The following is a 21,491-nucleotide window of genomic DNA, read 5'->3' on the forward strand; positions in this document are numbered from 1 at the left end:
CCTGCTATATGATATTTAATGTTCCTTTATGAATTGGTGGACATTGTGAATTATAGGTTTTTTTAAAAAATGTCTCATCTAGATGAGAACCCTGAGCAGTGCCACAATTTTGGGGGGAAATTTTACTGGTCCATAGAATTCAAATCTAGGAACCATAGGTTTATGTCATTTACCTGTGTGAGGACATTGTGGGTATACGGTAAAGATAGGGAAAGTTTTGTTACTGAATGGAGTAATGGAACATGAAGTTAGTTGGATATGTGGATATAACTGTGAAACAAAAATAGCTTCTTCAGGGCCTTGTTGGCCTCATCATTAGAAAATTTCTGGAGTGTGGCACCTGTAATTTAATTTTATGTCCAACTCCAAAGTTCCTGGGTTGGATAGAGTCTCTTGTGGGTAAGTAAAAAGATGTGAGCATTGGCGCCAATATTTGATTATTACCTGGGAGAGGGAATGGAGAGATCAGTATTCATGCTTGTCATGCTAGAATGAGCAATATTGCCTTATAGCTTGGTTCTCATGCTTGGAGAGAAGGGATAGAAGACTAGTTATTTTTGCAACACTAAGAGATTCAAATCGGTACAGTGGGGAATGGAATTTTTCTTTATCTGTTATGTTTTTAGTTCTTTTCCCTCTCCTTTTCAATCCTCACCCAAGGATATGTTTCAGTGATTTTAGAGAGAGAAAGAAACATCGATCTCTTGCCTCCCTCCATGCCTCAACCTGGGATTGAACTGAACCCACAACCTGGGTATGTTCCCTGACCAAGAATCAAACCTGCAACCTTCCTGTGCATAGGACGATGCTCCAACCAACTGAGCCACCTGGCCAGGGCTTATTTGTTATGTTTTGAGAACTTAGTTATACAGAAGGAAAGAGTAAAAAGCTTTCTTTTCTAACACAATATTTGCATGGATTTCTAGTGGAAGAATCCTTGAAATATGTTTTCTAAGTTTTGGGTTGAGTTCTTGATTTACAAACTGCCCTTGTATGTAAAGGGTGATTCAGTTGAGTGACCTGTGTCCTATGGGCTCCTCTTCTTCACTATCATTAAGATGTCCCTCACTTTTCTCCCTTTCTACTACAGACTCTATTGTTGTCTGGGATCATCTTTTTTATCCCTGGTCTTTGAGTCTCTTCTTATCATAAAACTGCTTGATGCTGGCATCTGTGTTGATAGGCTTAGGGAAAGGAGAATGAGGAGGAGCTGGAAAGTAAACCCTACTCTACTCCCAGGCCTGGATTCTACTCTTGGCTCTTTTCTTGTTTACTGTGTGATTGCTAAGCCTATATCTCTCAGAGCCTGATTACCTTTTCTGTAAAACCAGGACACTATTAATTTTACATGTCTCTATTAAGAATATATGTGAAAACACTTTTTTAAAACATTAATTACTGTATAATTATGAAGTAGTATTAGGTATTTACATTCATAGGTACTATTTAGTACATTTTCAGTTAAATAGATTTTTGTTAACAGTCTTAGGAACCTAAATACCTCATTACACACTTACCAAGTGTACCGGTTAATAATGCGGATTTTTTCCAATAGAAAAAAATCAGTGGTTCTCAACCTTCTGGCCCCTTAAATACAGTTCCTCATGTTGTGACCCAACCATAAAATTATTTTTGTTGCTACTTCATAACTATAATGTTGCTACTGTTATGAATCGTAATATAAATACCTGATATCCAGGATGGTCTTAGGCGACCCCTGTGAAAGGGTCGTTCGACCGCCAAAAAGGTCGTGACCCACAGATTGAGAACTGCTGCAATAGATGGAGTTACACATATGTTGAGATATATATATATATATTTTTTTTTTTTATATGATTTGATATGTATGCTATTTTGTTGTATTGACAGCAAGCTTCAAAACTTCATATGTCAAGTATTCTGAAGGTGTTAACAGATATTTTTACGCTTAAAAATGTCATATTTTGTACCCAAAAAAGAGCATTTACAGGAAGTTTTAATTCATTATTTTGAAGAAAAGTGCTGCTGAAAATTAACATATACTTTGGGAAGCTTATGGTGAACATGCTCCATCTCAAGATATTTGTGAATGCTGGTTTAAATGCTTTAAAAGTGATGATTTTGACGTGAAAGACAACATCCAGGTCAACCGAAAAAGTTTGAAGACCAACAATTACAAGCATTATTGGATGAAGATGCATGTCAAACTCAAAAAACTTGCAGAAAGATTAAACGTTTCTCAACAAACAATTTCCAATTGTTTACAAGCAATGGGAAAGATTTTAAAGGAAGGAAAATGGATGCCACATCAACTGAATGAAAGACAAATGGAAAACCAAAAAGTCATCCGTAAAATGTTGCTTCAGTGGCACGAAAGAAAGTATTTTTTGCATTGAATTGTGACTGGCGATGAAAGTGGATTTATTTTGAGAATCACAAATGCACAAAATCATGGGTTGATCTAGGTCAACCATCAACATGGACTGCAAGGCCAAATCACTTCGGAAAGAAGAAAATACTCTGTGTTTGGTAGGATCAGGAAGGTGTGGTGTTTACGAGCTTCTGAAACCAGGTGAAACCGTTAATACTGATCGCTACCTACAACAAATCAATTTGAACCACACTCTGATCGTTAAAGGACCAGAATGGGCCAGAAGACACGGCAGAATAATTTTGCTTCTTGATGACGCACCATCACACACTTCAAAATCAGTTAAAGACACGTTAAAAGATCTTGCCTGGGAAGTATTAACCCACCTGCCGTATTCACCAGACCCTGCTCCTTCAGATTACTACTTGTTCCAATCGATGGCACACGCACTTTCTGAGCAGCACTTCAAAACATATGAAGAAGTGGAAAATTGGGTCTATGAATGGTTTGCCTCAAAACAAGGAAAGTTCTATTGGGACGGTATCCCCAAATTACCTGAAAGATGGGGGAAATGTGTAGCTAGCGATGGACATTACTTTGAATAAAGCACTTTTGATGCTTTAATTAATTTCTCTTGAAATTATCGTGTTTTCTTTGACTACAAAATCCGCATTATTAACCGATACACCTAGTTAATATAAAGAATTTGTCATCCAAAGGAAAGTACAATATTATACTTTTTGTAGTAAATATCCTATATAATAAAGAGATAATATGCTAATTAGACCAAACAGCAGAATGACCGTCCGTTCAAAGGACATTCCAGATGAAACGAGGGCCGTGAGGGCCGGCTAAGGCTGTGAGGGGCTATGAGGGCTGGGCACCTTGCACAAAATTCGTGCATTGGGCCTAATATATCTCTAAATAAGAATGCTATTCAGTCTAAGATTATCTTAAGCTATCCTTTTAATTTTGTATATGCATTTGCATGTACTTATGTTGAGAACATATTTAATGTTGAGAATCTATAGAGTTATTTTCTGAGGAAATGTAGGATAATAAATTTGCTTTGTATAATTTTCACACCATATAATCAACATGATTTTTACCAATTAATAGCTAACAAATTACTTTGCCATATTGATGGGTGGAAAATGATGGAGAGCTTTATTGTTGAGCTTTGTTTTATTTCAAAGCAGATGTCATTATTTCCCATTTCAATTCATATGTCCTTATAAAGGGTATTAATGGGCTTGTTTACTAAGCCTGAGCTGCTGCCATGTGTGAACTGTATTCTTATTTGGATTGCTTGCACTGTGAGGGAACTTACTGCTAAGTTTGTATCTTCAGATATTTATTTCATTTTATAGGTTAGTGGTTCTCATAATTGGACATAGTACTAAGTCTTTTTTTTTTTTTTTTTAAAGAACACTTCAATGTATTGGAAGTATCCTCGGCTTAATTTGCCATCATTTTTTGGTAGAATATATATTCTAGTTACTAGATTCTATTCTAGAATCTAGTACCTACAGCTTTTCTCTTACGGGGTCCTGTGAGGGAAGTAAGGCCTATAGAAAATAACAATTGAATATTTTCTCAATCTTCCCAAGAATATGGTGTGTGGTTAGAGCAGGGGTGGGCAAACTTTTTGACTCGAGGGCCACAATGGGTTCTTAAACTGGACCGGAGGGCCGGAACAAAAGCATGGATGGAGTGTTTGTGTGAACTAAAATAAATTCAAAGTAAACATCATTACATAAAAGGGTACGGTCTTTTTTTTTTTTTTTTTTTTTAGTTTTATTCATTTCAAATGGGCCGGATCCTGCCCGCGGGCCGTAGTTTGCCCACGGCTGGGTTAGAGCCATTATAGATACGTGGGAGAAAAAGTTAATTCCTTTTGAACAGTGGATATACAGTGCATTAGGCCTAATTCTGTTGTAACCCCAGGTGAGAAGAGCTACTTTAGTAAATTATTTAAAAACATGCATTGAAAGTAAATTTTTGAGATCTTGCATGGTCAAAAGTATCTTTATTTTACTGTAATATGTAATTGATAGTCTGGTAGGATATGGAATCCTAATTTAGAATTTGCTTCCAGTTTTGAAGGCATGCTTTTTATTTTTGTTCTGATACCAGTAGTAGTATTGATGTTGGTAACTTACCTGATTCCTGATCTAGAGGAACTTGGTTTTGTGAATTATGTGCAAAATGATCCTTTGGTATAAATATAGATAGTTTTTACTGCTGTTGCTTTGTTGTTTGGCTTTCTTGAATCTGCAAGTCAGTGACTACTTGTTTATGTCTTACTTACCAGTGTCAAATTTATGTTGTTGTATCTTCTCTTGGACTCATATTTGTGAGATATATACTGAGTGGCCAGATTATTATGACCACCTGACGTTTGTAGGCAAATTAGCCGTACACCGACTGCATTGTATGGGATATGAAAGCCAAAGGAAGGCCTGTTCGAACACCTTTGCTGTCTGCAGTTACCAAGATAAAACGTCTCCAATTCGCACAGGAACACAAGGATTGGACAGTCGAGCATTGGAAAAAAGTCATATGGTCCGATGAATCACATTTCCAGTTGCATCATGCAGATTGCAGAGTGAGAATTGGGCAGAAACAGCATGAAAGCATGCACCCCACGTGCATGAGTACAACCCTTCAAGCTGGTGGGGGCAGTGTTATGGTTTGGGGCATGTTTTCCTGGCATGATTTGGGCTCTTTAATTCGTGTGGAACAACGTCTGAATAGCACAACATACCTAAGTATCGTTTCTGATGAAGTTCATCCTATCATATTGATGGTGTATCCCAATGGAGATGGCTTCTTCCAACGAGACAATGCGCCATGCCACGGTGCTCGTATCGTGCAGGAGTGCTTTCAGGAACATGAGGGAGACTTTACCTTGCTTAGGTAGGCCCCACAATCACCAGATCTCAATCCAATTGAGCATTTGTGGGACAAAGTTAAAAGAGCCATCAGGGAGCTGGTTCTACAACCATCAAATCTCACAGAACTGGACAGTGCTATTCATCAGGCATGGTGTCCGATTCCTTGCATCACCTTTCAACATCTCATGGAGTCAATGCCAAGAAGAATTGCCACAGTATTGAAGGCAAAAGGTGGCCCAGCGAAATACTGATGGGGTGATCATAATAATCTGGCCACTCAGCGTATAGCCATACCTATTGCTTTTATTTTTCTTGTGTATTTGATTTTTTATTTTTAAAAAATATTTCTTGCCCAGCCAGCATGGCTCAGTGGTTGAGCGTTGACCTATGAACCAGGAGGTCACGGTTCTGTTCTTAGGTTGTGGCTCGATCCCCAGTAGGTGGCATGCAGGAGTCAGCTGATCAATGATTCTCTCATCATTGATGTTTCTTTCTCTTTCTCTCTCTCTAACTCTCTGAAATGAATAAATATATATTTTTTAAAAATTTCTCTTCTGTAATTTTAGTTGAGATTTAAGAGGGAACACATTAGGTCATTGTCTATATTCTGGAACATTTCTAGATTTTACATGCTATTCAATTTGATCATTATAATAGTCCCATAATATAGGTAATATTATTAGCATTTTATAAATGAAAAAAACACAGACTTAGAGAAATTAATAGCTCAAATATATCCAGTTAGGCTAGAACTAGGATTTGAACCTAGGAAGTTTAATTTCAAATCCTGCTTAACCATCCTAATAAAAGGGTAATATGCAAATTAACCATCACTAATAAGGCAGCGCCCATAGCCACATGATGGCAGCGCCCAGTCTTTTCAACCTCACCAGTGCGGGGGGGGGGGGGGGGGGGGCGGCCGCTGAGAGCAGGCAGCATGAGCAGCCTGGCGGAATGCTTGCTTCGAGGCAAGCATTCCACCCTGGCCACAGAGGGCTTCTGGGCAGTGGACACAGAGCGGCTGGGGTAGGGGGAGTGGAAATGCTTGCGCCATCGCCCCGGCGACAAAGCAAGCGTTCTGCGCCCGGCCGAGGATGGGCCTCTGGCCAGGCTGGGGCATGGAACGCTTGCATTGTCGCATCTGCGACCGGCCACGGATGGGCCTCTGTGCCGCGGAGAGCCTTTGGGCAGCGGGCGCGGAGTGACCAGGCCCTGCAGAGAGCTACTGGCACACGGATTCGTGTGCAGGGCTGCTAGTTATACTATAATGCCTTTGTGGTATTTTGTCCTTTATGCCTTGAAAGACAAGCACCCATTTTATGAATTAATTATAGTTATTTCTCTATTGTCTATAATTCATGCTAATTTATATTTCATGAAATGGAGATAAGCAGAAACAAAACCCTTTTGTAGTTGTGGGTATCAACTATACAGTTATTCTTATCACTAATTGATTTTTAAATGTCTTTGCTTAAGGAAGAATATGTTATATACAGGAAATCGAGTTTGTTTTTAAGTGTCCTTTCTGGTAAAGAGAAAGTCTTGGGTTATATGGAATGCTGTTGTATATGAGTGGAGTGCCAGCCTTGAAATGTATGCATAATGAAGAAGGAAACTGAGATCGTATTGTAAGGTATCTGTAAAAATGAACCACAAAGTCAGTTGTAACTGAATTAGTTGTTGTCCAACTAAGTGGGATGCATTCCCAGATTGAAAGTAAAAACTATGGCCGGGAAAATCAATCTAGGATATATAAAGAAAATAACTGACTAGAGTTTTTTAATTTCAATTAAGGTAGAGTAAGGTAAATGGATTGTAACATAACTAGGAAAGAATTTTTTGGAATTTTAAGGTTAGCTGTTGAGAGGACATAGTGTAAAATTTTGGCTATAGGTACTTTACTATTAGATTTAATACTGTGGGATCATACCAGTCACTTAGTTTAAAGAATGATACTTCTTTCTTTACTGTGAAAATAAAGGTAATTTTTTACTAGGAGTGTTTTAAGTGGAAAATACTCATTGGTAGATTATATATTTTGAAAAGTTTAAATGTAATGAAGAACTGTAGCAGCTCATACTTGTTTCAAAGGAACATGTATTGGAGTAGTAGTCTTTTTAATCTTCTCTGTTGATTAGTTTGGATTAACACTGTCTTAATGACTCGTAGATCTCTGCTAGAGGTAAAACTTAAATGTTTATCCTTTGCTTTAGCTGTTGGAATCCATTAAAATTGTACTTGAAAGAATATCTTTCCTTATGAATTCTTAATCATGGCTGAGGCAAGCAGTAGATTAGATATAAATCTAGAGGCTTCAGGAAGGATAAACAGTATTATGTTTATATCCATTTTGGAAGTAAACAAAAAAAAACAAACAAAGGAAATAATCATAAGAGGTGGGTACTGTGGCGGATCCTACAAAAACATAATAGATGTGGAGAAAAGTGTTGCATTTTTGAGAAAGGAAGAGAAACTGATTTTATTACTTCATCCTGAATCTTTTAAGTATTGATCTTGGTTTGTTTTAAAGCAGCAATTCAGTGCAGGGCATTACTGGAAGCTAAAACGTTAGTGAAATAGCCTTTCTTGTTTATCAAGTCATTTAAAAAACCCAGCAGCATGGTTTAATGCCTTTTCTGTCAGTCTCTTTCTCGGTCTGTTTATTACTGATTTGACGGGCTCTGGTCCTTCTCCTTTGCTGTTAAACGTGTGTGTGTCCTTTGTTTGTGCTGGTGGCTTTTGCTATATTTGGATGTGAGAGAAAAGCCTGTCATTGCCATACTCATATAATTAGCCTTCTGGCTGAACATATACATTAAATAGACTTTCTAAGCCATGAAAGAGGGAAGCTCACAACAGCGTAGATTTTCTTCCTGTACTGTTGTATCGCCTGTTTTATGTCCTCCACGAATTGATGGCCGAAAGCTTGTCCGGAATGCTTCATTTGGAGGATACAATGAACTTTCGTTGCCAGGTTTGTTTTTTAATCTTATTTCTTAATTTCTTACACAGTTTTCATTAAAATAAAATAGACATTTTAATATCTTAAACCTGCTTTGGTTTAAAGAAAACAACTTTATGTGAAAGGTTAGGTTTTAGTAGCTGCTGCTGTAGCGCTTGGCTTTTCCATATTTTCTCTTACAATTTCTTAAGCTCAAACTTGAGAACTAATGATTCAGTAAAGTACAAATCTTCAATACTTATGAGTTTTTGTTTTAATTATAGAGGTAAATAGTATACCCTTTGATAAAATTGAAGCCTTTTCTGGATTTGAGATGAATGTAAAATTCTATAAATGAACAAATTATTCTGAGATTTCTATAAATGAAACCCAAATATTTAATATTGATATTTGTTTGGCTGTTTTCAGGAAAAGAGTAACTAACCTAAAATTGATGTTTAGTTTAATTTTTAATAGCTCAAGCCCTGACTAAAGTGAACTTTTCTGCCTGAGAATAATATTTGACATCCCTTACTTGTTGTTAGATATGTTTGTGTATGTTGTTTTTGCTAAGAAAAACAAATTGTTAGGGAAATAGTTATTAAATGAAATTTGGTGTTTAACAGCTATGATTTAGACATTAAATCATTTGTCAGTGAGAGGTAAATATAAATTGATCTTTTATTGTTTGAAAAAGATTTATTATAGCAAATATTTGGATATATTTTAAAATATAAACATTTTTTCTTTTCAAAATTTTAAAATGCTACATAATTATATCTACTCTTTAAAGTTATATTTTTCTTTTAAAGTAAAAATACTCTTAATATTCATGAAAAAGAAATATTGACTGAAACTGGTACTTTAACAGTCTATTCTTCTGACACTTATATTTTGTTATTCTATTTCATACTAATTTTTATTCTTGACTTTTTGTGAATATTCATGTTGATAGATGATATATTCATTTCTTTGTGATAATGAAACACTATAGAAGGTATTACCTGAGCAATTAAATAAACTATTTTTAAATTCACTGATTTCATTTTCTTTTTTAAGTGTTTCTGAAAATTGGAAACCATAGTCCTGAACTGTTGCCTAAGTAGTGTAAGCTTTAAATAGCATTTATAATCCATATTTAGTCTTGTTAGTGTGGCATCGTACTATCATGCTTCTTTCTTACATTCTCAAAGGTTATAAATATTCGTATTTATCTTTGTTTGAAGTGGCTTTGAAAATACAATATACTGAATTTTTTAAATGTTGCTAAATGCTCTCTTTGCTTTTACAATGTGATTTCCATTTCTATATTTCTTTCTGCCTCCTTGTTCTTTTTTTAAAGAAAGCCAGCAAGCTTGCTGGAATACCTTTGTTGACCTTGCCTCAAGTCTGCTCAATACTAAAGAATCATGTGACCCTAATAAAAAAAATAGAAAACGTCACTTTTCAAATTTGGTATTTACTTAATTAGGTAATTAAAGGCAGAATTGTCAGTTTTCTTGTCAAAGAATATATTGAATGTCATCCTGGATCAATTTGTTTGAATGGAAAAGTGAATGATTGGCTTGTTTTTCTAATTCTTGAAACAGAAAATATCATATTCATACAGATACTTCCATATTCCACTTAATACAACCAACAGTTATATTATAACCAACCATGATAAAAAGCTCTTTAAAATATGTTTTATCAGCTCCTTTAAATATGTTTTAAGTGGAATTAAGTACTTCCACGAAGCAAGCAGCTTTTTATGTATTTTTTAAAGTTAAAACTAAAAAAGGGAAGTCTTGGTCATTTTATTGTAATGAAAAGAAAAATTTTAGGTGTGTGTTTTTTTTTTTCATCTGACATTTAAAGGTAACTTTATCTTACTACTTTGATCACAACCTTTTTTCATTTTAGTTTCCTTAGGAAAATATTTTAATTATTTTGTCATTTCTACCTTCAGAAGTACATTTGATATGAACTTTTTCTTTATAATGAGCTATAATATAGAAATGGTACTCCTGCCCATGTACTCATAGTGATACCATAGTAGTTTTTTAAAAGTTTATATAGAGAATCTCTTATTTTTAAATATGTTTTTACTGATTTGAGGGAGAGAGAAGTGGAGAAGGATAGAAACATTAATGAGAAAAAAACATCAACTGGCTGCCTCCTGCATGCCCCGCCCTAGGGATCGAGCCAGCAACCCGGGCATGTGACCTGTTGGTTCATAGGTTGATACTCAACCACTGAGCCACATCAGTCTGGCTAGAGAATCTTTTAAAATGTGATTTATTGGTTTTGACAGATAACATACAAACTAAGTTTATTAATGTCCTTTTCAAACATTTGAAACTTTCTATAAGACATACTTGCATGGTAAAAAAAAAAAAAGCTTATTCAGACTTACAACTTCTGCTTTTGTTTTAATTTACTGTTCAGTTTTTAAAATAATATGTGAATGTAGACACAGTGAAGTGGTGTTTTTCTTCATCTAATAAATGGATTTGTCTAAATTCAGATGAATATAAAACTTCACTAGAGAAATTAAAGTCTGTTTTTGTGAGAATAAAAGACATCATTTTTTATTTACATTATGTACTTTTAGAAAAGCTTTATGCTCTTTTTTTTATATATATATATTTTATTGATTTTTTTACAGAGAGGAAGGGAGAGGGATAGAGAGTTAGAAACATCCATGAGAGGGAAACATCGATCAGCTGCCTCTTGCACACCCCCTACTGGGGATGTGCCCGCAACCAAGATATATGCCCTTGACCGGAATCGAACCTGGGACCTTTCAGTCCGCAGGCCGACACTCTATCCCCCACTGAGCCAAACCGGTCAGGGCGCTTTATGTTCTTGTACATATATTTAGAAGATCTTTGAAGTGTTTTTTATTTTTTTATTTTTTATTAAATCTTTATTGTTCAGATTATTACATTTGTTCCTCTTCTCCCCCCCCCCATAACTCCCATCCTCCCAATTCCCACCCCACCCTCCGCCCTCACTCCCCACCCACTGTCCTCATCCATAGGTGCACGATTTTTGTCCAGTCTCTTCCCGCATCTCCCACACCCCTTTCCCCCCAAGAATAGTCAGTCCATTCCCTTTCTATGCCCCTGATTCTATTATAATCACCAGTTCATTCTGTTCATCAGATTATTTATTCACTTGATTCTTAGATTCACTTGTTGATAGATGCGTATTTGTTGTTCATAATTTGTATCTTTACCTTTTTCTTCTTCTTCTTCTTAAAGGATACATTTCAGCATTTCATATAATACTGGTTTGGTGGTGATGAACTCCTTTAGCTTTTTCTTATCTGTGAAGCTCTTTATCTGGCCTTCACTTCTGAATGATAGCTTTGCTGGATAAAGTAATCTTGGTTGTAGGTTCTTGGTATTCATCACTTTGAATATTTCTTGCCACTCCCTTCTGGCCTGCAAAATTTCTGTTGAGAAATCAGCTGACAGTTGTATGGGTATTCCCTTGTAGGTAACTGAGTTTCTTTCTCTTGCTGTTTTTAAGATTCTCTCTTTGTCTTTTGCTCTTGGCATTTTAATTATGATGTGTCTTGATGTGGTCCTCTTTGGATCCTTTTTGTTTGGGGTTCTCTGCGCTTCCTGGACTTGTAAGTCTATTTCTTTGACCAGGTAGGGGAAGTTTTCTGTCATTATTTCTTCAAATAGGTTTTCAATATCTTGCTCTCTCTCATCTTCTGGCACCCCTATAATTCTGATGTTGGTACGCTTGAAGCTGTCCCAGAGGCTCCTTACACTATCTCCGTATTTTCGGATTCTTTTTTCATTTTGCTTTTCTGGTTGGGTGTTTTTTGCTTCTTCACATTTCAAATCTTTGCCTTGATTCTTGTGCTCCTCTGGTCTGCTGTTGGGAGTCTGTATAATATTCTTTATTTCAGTCAGTGTATGCTTAATTTCTAGTTGGTTCTTAATCACAACATCAAGGGTCTCATTAGATTTCTTGAGGATCTCACTATTTTTATTGGCGGTCTCACCAGTCTTTTCGAAGGCCTTACTAAGTTTATTGGCGGCTTCTAGACAGTTCTTCAGAGACCTTAAAAGTGTGGTTTTGAACTCTATATCCTCCATTTCTGTCATTTTTTCCTGTTTCTTTGTCTCTGCATTTTTTATGCTTTCTTGGTGCACCCACTAGTGGTCTTTGTGCGCAGTCTTGTTGTAAGCCTTGATTGTTGTAGGTAATACTGGGGGGGATTTGACCTCCAGGCCAACTGGCTGTGAGAATCACCTGTGTCTGCAGTGGGAGAACTTGTGTCCTCTAGGGAGGTGCTAATCTAGCCTTTGCCTAAGGCTATCTCGCAAATGCCTCTGTGCAAGGCTTGGGCAGGGCGGGTCCCAGGGGATCAACAGGGCGGGCCGAGTGAGCAGTTATGGCTGCTCTCAGTCCTGTCCCCAGAGGCTCTGCCTCTCAGAGTCCCAGCAACTGCTGCAAACCTCGGAGAGAAAGCTGCCCTCAAGTTCCGACCGCTGCCAGACAGTCCCGCTTCTCCCGTTTGAGTCTGGGTTCTCAGAGACTTGCCCGGAACTGGAGCTCAGAGCCTGAGACTCCCTCCCGATTGAAACAGACAACCGTACCCTCAGCCACCAGCCCGCTCCGCATGCACTTCCGCACCTTTGTATTTTCCGCACTGCGCCTCCTCTGAGTCTCGGTTTGCTTTTCTCTTTCCTTCTAGCTGTAGAATTTCCCCTTAGCCAGCTTTCCTTTGGTTCTGGGTGATGTCCGTTCCGTCTTTTAGTTGTATTTTTGAAGTGGTTGTGCGAGGCAGCAATCTCCCATGTTTACCTATGCCACCATGTTGGTTTCTCGAAGTGTTTTATATTAGTTTATAGCATTGAGAATTACCTATTACAAGTATTTATTACTCTGAAATATTTCACAACTTTTAAGCTGAATTATATAATTTCAGTTTGTTTTACAGTAAAGATTCTAATTCTGAAAAGTTTTCATTTAAAATTCTATGTTGGATTTATGAGACAGGTTTTTTCCCCCAAGGGTTGGAGTTGTGTGGTCATTGTCTTTACCAGAGGGGGCCGGGAGGGGGGAGGGGGACTGGTGGAGGGGGTGATTCCTTCTTTATATTACAGAAAAAAATTCTCTAAAATCTCTGAATTAGGAAAATGGAATGGATTTGTTCTTAGCTGATATAAACCAAATATAGAATAAATGGTATTTTTGCTATGCTAGAAATGATTTTTAAGTCCCAGGCTATGAATAATTATATCCTATATAATAAAAGGCTAATATGCAAATTGGCCAAACAGCAGAACGACCAGTCGCTGTGACATGCACTGACCACCAGGGGTCAGATGCTCAACGCAGGAGCTGCCCCCTGGTGGTCATTGTGCTCCCACAGGGGCAGCACCACTCAACCAGAAGCTGGGCTCATGGCTGGCGGGTGCAGTGGTGGTGGTGGGAGCCTCTCCTGCCACCGCTGCAGCGCTAAGGATGTCTGACTGCCTAAGCTGTCAGCCAGACATCCCCTGAGGGCTCCCAGACTGTGAGAGGGCACACGCCAGGCTGAGGGCCCCCCACTCCAAGTGCATGAATTTCATGCACCGGGCCTCTAGTATATATCTATATATCTATGTATGTAAGTATATGTATATAAGTATATGTATATGTATTTATACATATATACATATATGTATATTTTTAATATAGGTTTTTATTGGACTCAGAACAAATAGCTTTAGGGAAGAGTTAATATTACTTGCCCTCAAAAATAGAAAGAACATTAAAATGAGGACTGCTCTTTCATGTCTGCCATATAAATCTCAGAATTAACATTTCTCTAATTACACCCTTATAACATTAATATAACTGCTTTTGGCATAGTGTTACATGATTGCAGAGATGTGTACATGTTTATCCCAGTACACTCATATATTTTAGATTTATCCTTTTACAATGTGTATAGCAATAGTGACAGTGATACAAGGGTCAGTATTTACTGCACGTATACTATGGTGCAGAATACTATGCTAAATGCTTTCTGTGCAGTTTCATTTAATTCTCACAATAAGCACATTGTTAGATTTAAGTCTGTTCCTCAGTCCAGATTTATTGCTCTGGTCATCTTTAATCACTAATTCTGGAATTGTTTTCTAGTTTGGCAAGAGGTATGAAAAGTATGTTAGTATGTTAGTATGTTTATCAGGAATCTTTGTAAAGAAACAGTTCACTAGGAGAACAAAAGCACCATGAAGTCTGAATTCATCCAGAGTGCTCTAGGAGCAGAGAAAAGTGGTATGTAGCTTGATGTTGGTGGGTTCAGGGAAAGATTTCATTACTTCTGGAAGCCTTAATTTATTCTAGAGAATTATTATACTAGAAACCTTTAAACTTATAATAGTTTAAAACTGTATATTCAGTCTAGGCTTAATGTACATAAAACATAATGTATATTTGAAATTGAATGACTTATTTGCATTTGCTTTTAGCACCTATATATGCTCAAAAGTAGTGATACTGATGTAATCACAATGTTTTTAAAGGTTTTGAAAGAGGAAGGGAAGACATTTCTCAAAATAGAGATGACTCTTCACTTTCTATGTCAAAGAGCAAGGTAAGCGTATTGTTGTCCCCAAATATATGAGTACAACATTTTTCTAACATTTAAGATGAGTAAACTAATACTGTAATCCTATCAGATCTTGTGAGATGTTATGTGGTATATCTAAGCCCGTGATGGTGAACCTATGACACGCATGTCAGAGGTGACATGCAAACTCATTTTTTTATTGATTTTTCTTTGTTAAATGGCATTTAAATATATAAAATAAATATCAAAAATATAAGTCTTTGTTTTACTATGGTTGCAAATATCAAAAAATTTCTATATGTGACACGGCACCAGAGTTAAGTTAGGGTTTTTCAAAATGCTGACACGCCGAGCTCAAAAGGTTCGCCATCACTGGTCTAAGCCATGGATGATATGGTGAAAAAAGGAACATTTCACTGGGGCTGGTGTTCACTTGCAAATTTGGCCTTTTGATAACCAGTATCCTCCCTGGAGTTATTGTTTCTGGTATGGCTGCTACAGCAGTACTTCTCAAACTGAAATCTGATAGTTCCATTTGGAGAAATTCTCAGGGTTTATTTATTTTTTTAAAAAAAAATATTTAAGTGTTTGGGGTTCATTTGAATGACCATCAAAATGTGTACATTTTACGTAAGTCCAAAGATCTTACAGTAATAGCCTGCAATTGAAAGACATTTTCTTAGAATAAGACATAGTTTCCTGAGTTAGTTTTTCTCAAACCAGAATACCTATATATAAAGTACGTGTTTGAGAAATAAATTGAGAAGCACTATATGATGCCTTGGTTTTCCTATGGGTTTGTAATTTACTAGATTTCCATAATATGTCAAGGGATTTGACTTTTGACTATTACTTCTGGTCAGGTTTAATAGCAGGAGAAGCTTATGTTTGTGGAATCAAACTTTGAAGATGTGAAGTAAGAAAACCTATTTCTTAAGCTAGTAAATTCTCTGCTATTCTCAGCAAATGACTTTGCTTTAAAACACTTTACATTTTTTTGTTCCTGTTCTTGGGAGTGGTTGAGAAGATTACATATGTTTTAATGTATAATTTTACACAAATTTTATTTGTGCTTAACTTTTCAAGTATTCGTTACATAAAGGTCCATCTGTCATATGTGTAAAAGTACTTAGGATGGAATTTTAATAGTGCTTTATATGTAGGTAACATATACATGAGAAATGCCTTGATTATTTTATATAAAATATACTTAAAGAAAATTAAAGAGAAAGTGATTATCTTGGGTCTGCCATGGCTAGAAATACAATGCAATTTATAGGATTTTAAAAACCTATTTTCAAATCTTAATACCAGAATTGGTGAGTGTATGGTATAATGTATTCCTTCCTACTCAGAAGCCTAAACACTTAAACCCCACACCTACACAGCCCCCTATATGTAGTCTATAAATAGGGGGTGGGGGAGCAGGGAACCTAGAAAGAAAGTTTACATACCTTAGTGAAACAGTATGCTTTGAAACTGCTCTTTGAGTACAGTAGCACCTAGTCATACATGATTCTTTAAATTTAAAGTAATTAAAATTAAATGAAATGAACAGTTCCGTTTCTCAGTTATATCAGTCTCATCTCAAATGCTTAATAGCCACATTTGACTAGCAGCTACCATATTGGACAACTGAGATATGGAACATTTCACATTTCTGTCATTCAGAAAGCTCTCCTGGACAGCATTGCTTTAGAGTAAATAAAGCTAGTTTAAATCTTGATTCTCATGGTTAAGATAATGGTCAGTGCCCTGGCTGGTGTGGCTTAGTGCGTAGAGCTTTGGCCTGAGCACAGAAGGGTCTCGGTTTTAATTCTCAGTCAAGGGCACTTACCTGGGTTGCAAGCTGGATCCCTGCCCCAGTATGGAGTGTGCAGGAGGCAACCAGTGGGTGTGTCTCTCTCACAATGTTTCTCGGGGTGGGCAATGGGATAAGGACACATATGTAATACCTTAATCAATAAAGAAAAAAAAATTAAAAAACCAATGGGAAAAATATCCTTATTGTTTCTGGTATGGCTGCTATAGGAATACTTCTTTTGTTAATTTGACAATTAACAAAACCAACCAAAAAATATAGTGGTCAATAAGATTTTAAAAGAAGGAAACTTAGTAAGCTATTTCCAACAAAAAATATTTTTGGTATTTAAAAGGTAACCTAGTCATTGTAAAAACTTAGTGATGTATTTAAAAAGACTGCAGACCTCTTTCACTGGATTTTTTTTTTTTTTTTCAGAACTAGCTATACAATATGGCAAGGATTTTTTGAAGTATATGTGTCCTAATTTATCAAGCTTGTATGATACCCTTCTGGCCTGTTGGTCCCTTATATACTGGAATCTTTTAGGAATTATCAAGCTAGATCTTGTCATGTGTAGGAAACAGATTTCCTATTGTTCATGAAGATAAGTATTAAATTTTAGTCTGAGTCAGATTATGTATAAACAGTTTTAAAAGGTGAGAAATCAATATAGTGAGATGGCTAAGAGCATGAGACTGGAAATTAGCCAAACCAGAATACAAATCCCAGTTTATCTACTTACTAGCTGTGTGTGACTTGAGGGAAGTTAGTTATTTAATCTCTTGGTCTTAATTTCCTTATTAGCAAAAGGAGATACTACTGTCTCATGGGGTTGCCTTGAGGATTAAATGAGGTAGTGCACATAGAGTGTTTAGCATAGTACTGTTTTTGTTTCTTTATTATATTTTATTCCCCTAATGTAGATTAGTTTTTAAATCCGAATACTATACTACATGGATAATCAGTATTTGAAAATCAACATTTGTGTAAATCACAGAAATAAATGGGAAGAATGTCACAAGCATAGCTTGAACATTAATATTTTTATGCCATATGTTTAGGATAAATGAAGGTTTTAATTTTTTGTTGTTGTTCATTTCTGTGTGATTTTAGTCTGAATCTAAACTTTATAATGGCTCGGAGAAAGACAGTACAGCTTCAAGCAAGCTCACAAAAAAAGAATCTCTCAAGGTTAGTTTCCACAGTCATTTCATAACTAACATTATGCTTTGCATGTGCTTTTGAAAGTAGGCTAATAAGATAAAGAAGTAAATGTGTCTTCCTGAAAGAAGAAAAAAAATCCAGAGAGGCACACATTAAAAATGTCAATATTTGTATGACATTCTGGAGACAACTGAAAAGGCTGCATAATGACTCTCTCAGAGCAGTTTCAGGCCTCACTTGGCCACTGCAGGGGTGGAGGACTAGGTGTCTTTGCAGAGCTGTCCTCAGTCAGGCACATCACTGTGCCCTTTGAAATTCAAGTTTACTAACTGCTGGGTCATGCATGGACTGAATCTGGGCATTGGGTAAATATACAGAAGTCCTCATTTCACATTGTCAATTGATTCTTAGAACTGAGGTGAAATGATGACAAAACCAATTTTACCATCGGCTAATTGATACAAACGAGTAAAGTTTCCGTAGCATCTAATCACCGTTATAATGAAGTAATGGTGAACAAAACGATGTTATTTGAGGATCTGCTATATTTTATTTGACCTACACGGTGTTTTAAAAATTCAACAATTACAAGTTCAGATTTCCAGCTTCTCTTAAGAAATGTGCAATATGGCCTGGCCGGCGCAGCTCAGTGGTTGAGTGTTGACCTATGAACCTGGAGCTCACGGGTTCAGTTCCAGGTCAGGGCATATGCCCGGGTTTTGGGCTCGATCCCCTGTGTGGGGCGTGCAGGAGGCAGCTGATTAGTGATTCTTTCTCATCATTGATGTTTCTCTCTCTCTCTCTCCCTTCCTGTCTGAAATAAACTCAATAAAAATATTTTTTTAAAAAAAGAAAGAAAGAAATGTGCATTATGGGGCCTGCCTTCCAGATCACCACAGGCCCTGGAGCCTAAGGAACACATCCTTTCCAATTGACTGATCCCTGTGTAGTCTCGTACCTCTCCCCCACCCCCCCATATTTGATCTTGTATTTATTTGCACTTATAATTTCATATTAAATCTACTCTTAATTCATATGTGCATTGTAATAAAGACCAAAAGTCTACAATTTTTTGGCTGTAGAATTATTAAAATTTTGTTATTTGTATACAGTAAGACTAGGAAGATTTTGTGTTATAGTTAAAAAAAATATTCATATCACTGACAGGTTACCACCATTCTCCCATCCATGTAATAATAACAAAGCAATAAGGCTAGATTAATTCACTGCTACTTTCCCAAATTATCTCAGAACTGGCTTAGTTATTTATATTTTACATACTAGTATCAGGAAAGAGCAAAATTGTCAGTTGCAAACCGTTGAAGCATTGTTCATAATGGGAAAAAACTGCTAACAGAGAAGATTTCTATGAGTATTAGAATATATTAAGAAAAATTTTAGAAGCAATATGGCATGGCAATTAAGAGCATGTCTTTTAGAGACAGTCTGCCTCTGTTTGGATCCTGCTTCTGTTACTTACTAGCTGTGTGATCCTGGGCAAGTTACTCTCTGTGCCTCAGTTTTATCTTTTGTAGAATAAGGGTACTAATAGTCCTACTTCCCAAGGTTATTATAAAGATTAAATGAAGTAAAACACGTAAAGTGCTTAGAACTGTGACTGGCACACAGAATATACCTAGTAAATGTTAGCTCTTATTATTTATACTAGGAATTCTATGTAGCAGTGAAAAAATGAGGTGGAGCCCTAGCTGGTTTGGCTAGAGCGTCAGCCCATGGACTGAAGGATCTCGGGTTTAATTCCGGTCAAGGGCACATACCTTGGTTGCATGCTCAATCCATAGCGCTGGTCAGGGCATGTGTGGGAGGCAACCAGCTATATGTCTCTTTCACATCAATGTTTCTCTGTCTCTGTCTCTCCCTCTCCCTTCCACTCTCTAAAAATCAATGGAAAAACATCCTTGGGTGAGAATAACTGAATGAGTGAATGAATGAATGAATGAATGAATGAATGAATGAATGAGACATGGAAATGCTCCAAAAAATAATGAATTGGAGAACAGTTTTTTAATGTGTTTAAAAATTCAAACACGAAAGTTGTATATTTGATAGGTTCTATACATAGAAAAGGGCTAAAAGGATAGTGTTTTCAAAATGGTTAACAGTGGTCAATTCTGTGGATTAGAATAGGATAGGGTATACGAAAGATGGCTTTTTAGCTTTATTTGTGTTGTTTTAAATTTTTTATCAGGAAATTGTATTTATGTATTATTGTGTAATTTTAAGAAGGTAGAATTATTTTAAAAGATACAGAGAACTGAACTAGTGATCAGAAGTTAGATTCTAACCATACTTCTCTAAAAATTCTACCAGTTCTTAAAAACAAAACAAAACAAAAAAAAAAAAAATCACACTGAAAAAAGTAGTTCTTTTATCCTAAGATGCTAGAATTCTAAAAGAGGGTTAGACTTTTATACTCTAGATTCTATAGAACTAAAAATTTTGAAAATAAATTGCCCATTTCTAATGAATTTTTAATTTTGCTATTGTTTCTGTAAAATAGGTGCAAAAGAAAAATTACCGAGAAGAAAAGAAAAGAGCCACAAAGGAGTTACTCAGTTCAATCACAGATCCTTCTGTTATTGTCATGGCTGATTGGTTGAAGGTCAGTTTGTATTGAATCTTGAATTCTTATTGCTGGATGTTTATCTACTGGGATAAGAAAGCCCAGAGTACACTAAAGCCATCCTGCAAGACATAAATAACTACTAGGATGATTGTGTTTCACTGACAAACTATTAATTATATCCCAGAGGTTCTCTGTTCCAATCTTAATGGGGAGAAGGAACCTTAATGTTGTTCTTTCTTGACAACAACATCAAGTATGTATAGCAGTTTGTTTAAAAAGGCTTTTTGATTTGTACGACATTATGTAGTCTAATCAATATGCTATAAAAAAATATTTTGGCCCTAGCCAGTTTGGCTCAGTGACAAGAGCTTCGGCCTGCAGACTGAAGAGTCCTGGGTTGATTCCCAGTCAAAGGCATGTACCTCTGTTGCAGGTTCGATCCTTGGCCCAGTCTGGGTTGGGGCATGTGCAGGAGTCAACCAATCAATATGTCTCTCTCACCCCCCCCCCTCCCTTCCACTCTCTCAAAAATCAATGGGAAAATATCCTTGAGGATTTAAAAAAAAATTATTTTCAGATTATCATTTAGTATTATTACAGACTTGGCATATGCATTATTGAGAAGATATGATACAAAATTAATATAAAAATTATCATTTGAAAAGGATTAGTTTTCAGAGAAATGTACATATTGCTGTTTCCATGACTTATTATTTTGGCCTCTGGTTATTCCCACTTATTTATTTTTCCTTTTTTTATCATATCAATCACTCTCTCTTGTTTTTATCAGAAGGATATTTGGTAGTAATCTTTCAGACTAAGGCTGACTTTGAGAATGATCTTATAAAACCCTGACTCCCAAGAAATTTGAGTATCTGGCATTGACCTAAAAATCACCCCATTCCTGAAAGCTTTGCGCTTTCCCAAAGAGTTGGTATAATCACCAACCTAAAATCTTTATGAGATCTGTCATTGAAGTTCTCTTACTAACATAGGAGTCTAGTGCTGGTTTCCCTGAGAGTTCAAGTAATATTAGGGTCTTCTTCAATGTTGTGCTGAAAACACCTTCTAATTTTGACTTTACTTAAAAGACTTCAAGCTCCAGATCACACTTGGGTTTTTCAGAGCTAAATCTACTCTTGTCTTTTTGACATTGGATTTCCCCAACCAGTTCCCCCAA

At 36.4% G+C, this 21,491-nt stretch overlaps 1 protein-coding gene across 17 annotated transcripts in view; it reads left to right on the forward strand.

Moving 5' to 3' along the window:
- Positions 1–21,491, forward strand: part of OSBPL8 (oxysterol binding protein like 8) — a 169,629-nt gene that overhangs the window by 100,830 nt on the left and 47,308 nt on the right. For 15 of the 17 annotated variants that reach the window (XM_036301007.1, XM_036301003.1, XM_036301002.1 and 12 more), the window contains 3 exons: positions 14,710–14,780; positions 17,674–17,751; positions 20,246–20,347. In XM_036301007.1, coding sequence (XP_036156900.1) covers positions 14,710–14,780; positions 17,674–17,751; positions 20,246–20,347 — 251 coding nt within the window. Of the gene's footprint in view, positions 1–8,067; positions 8,222–14,709; positions 14,781–15,630; positions 15,673–17,673; positions 17,752–20,245; positions 20,348–21,491 lie in introns of those variants that run through there. The other 2 variants (XM_036301013.1, XM_036301019.1) reach the window with 2 other exon arrangements.

The sequence above is a fragment of the Myotis myotis genome, unplaced genomic scaffold, assembly GCF_014108235.1.
Source record: "Myotis myotis isolate mMyoMyo1 unplaced genomic scaffold, mMyoMyo1.p scaffold_m19_p_3, whole genome shotgun sequence".
Lineage (NCBI taxonomy): Eukaryota > Metazoa > Chordata > Mammalia > Chiroptera > Vespertilionidae > Myotis > Myotis myotis.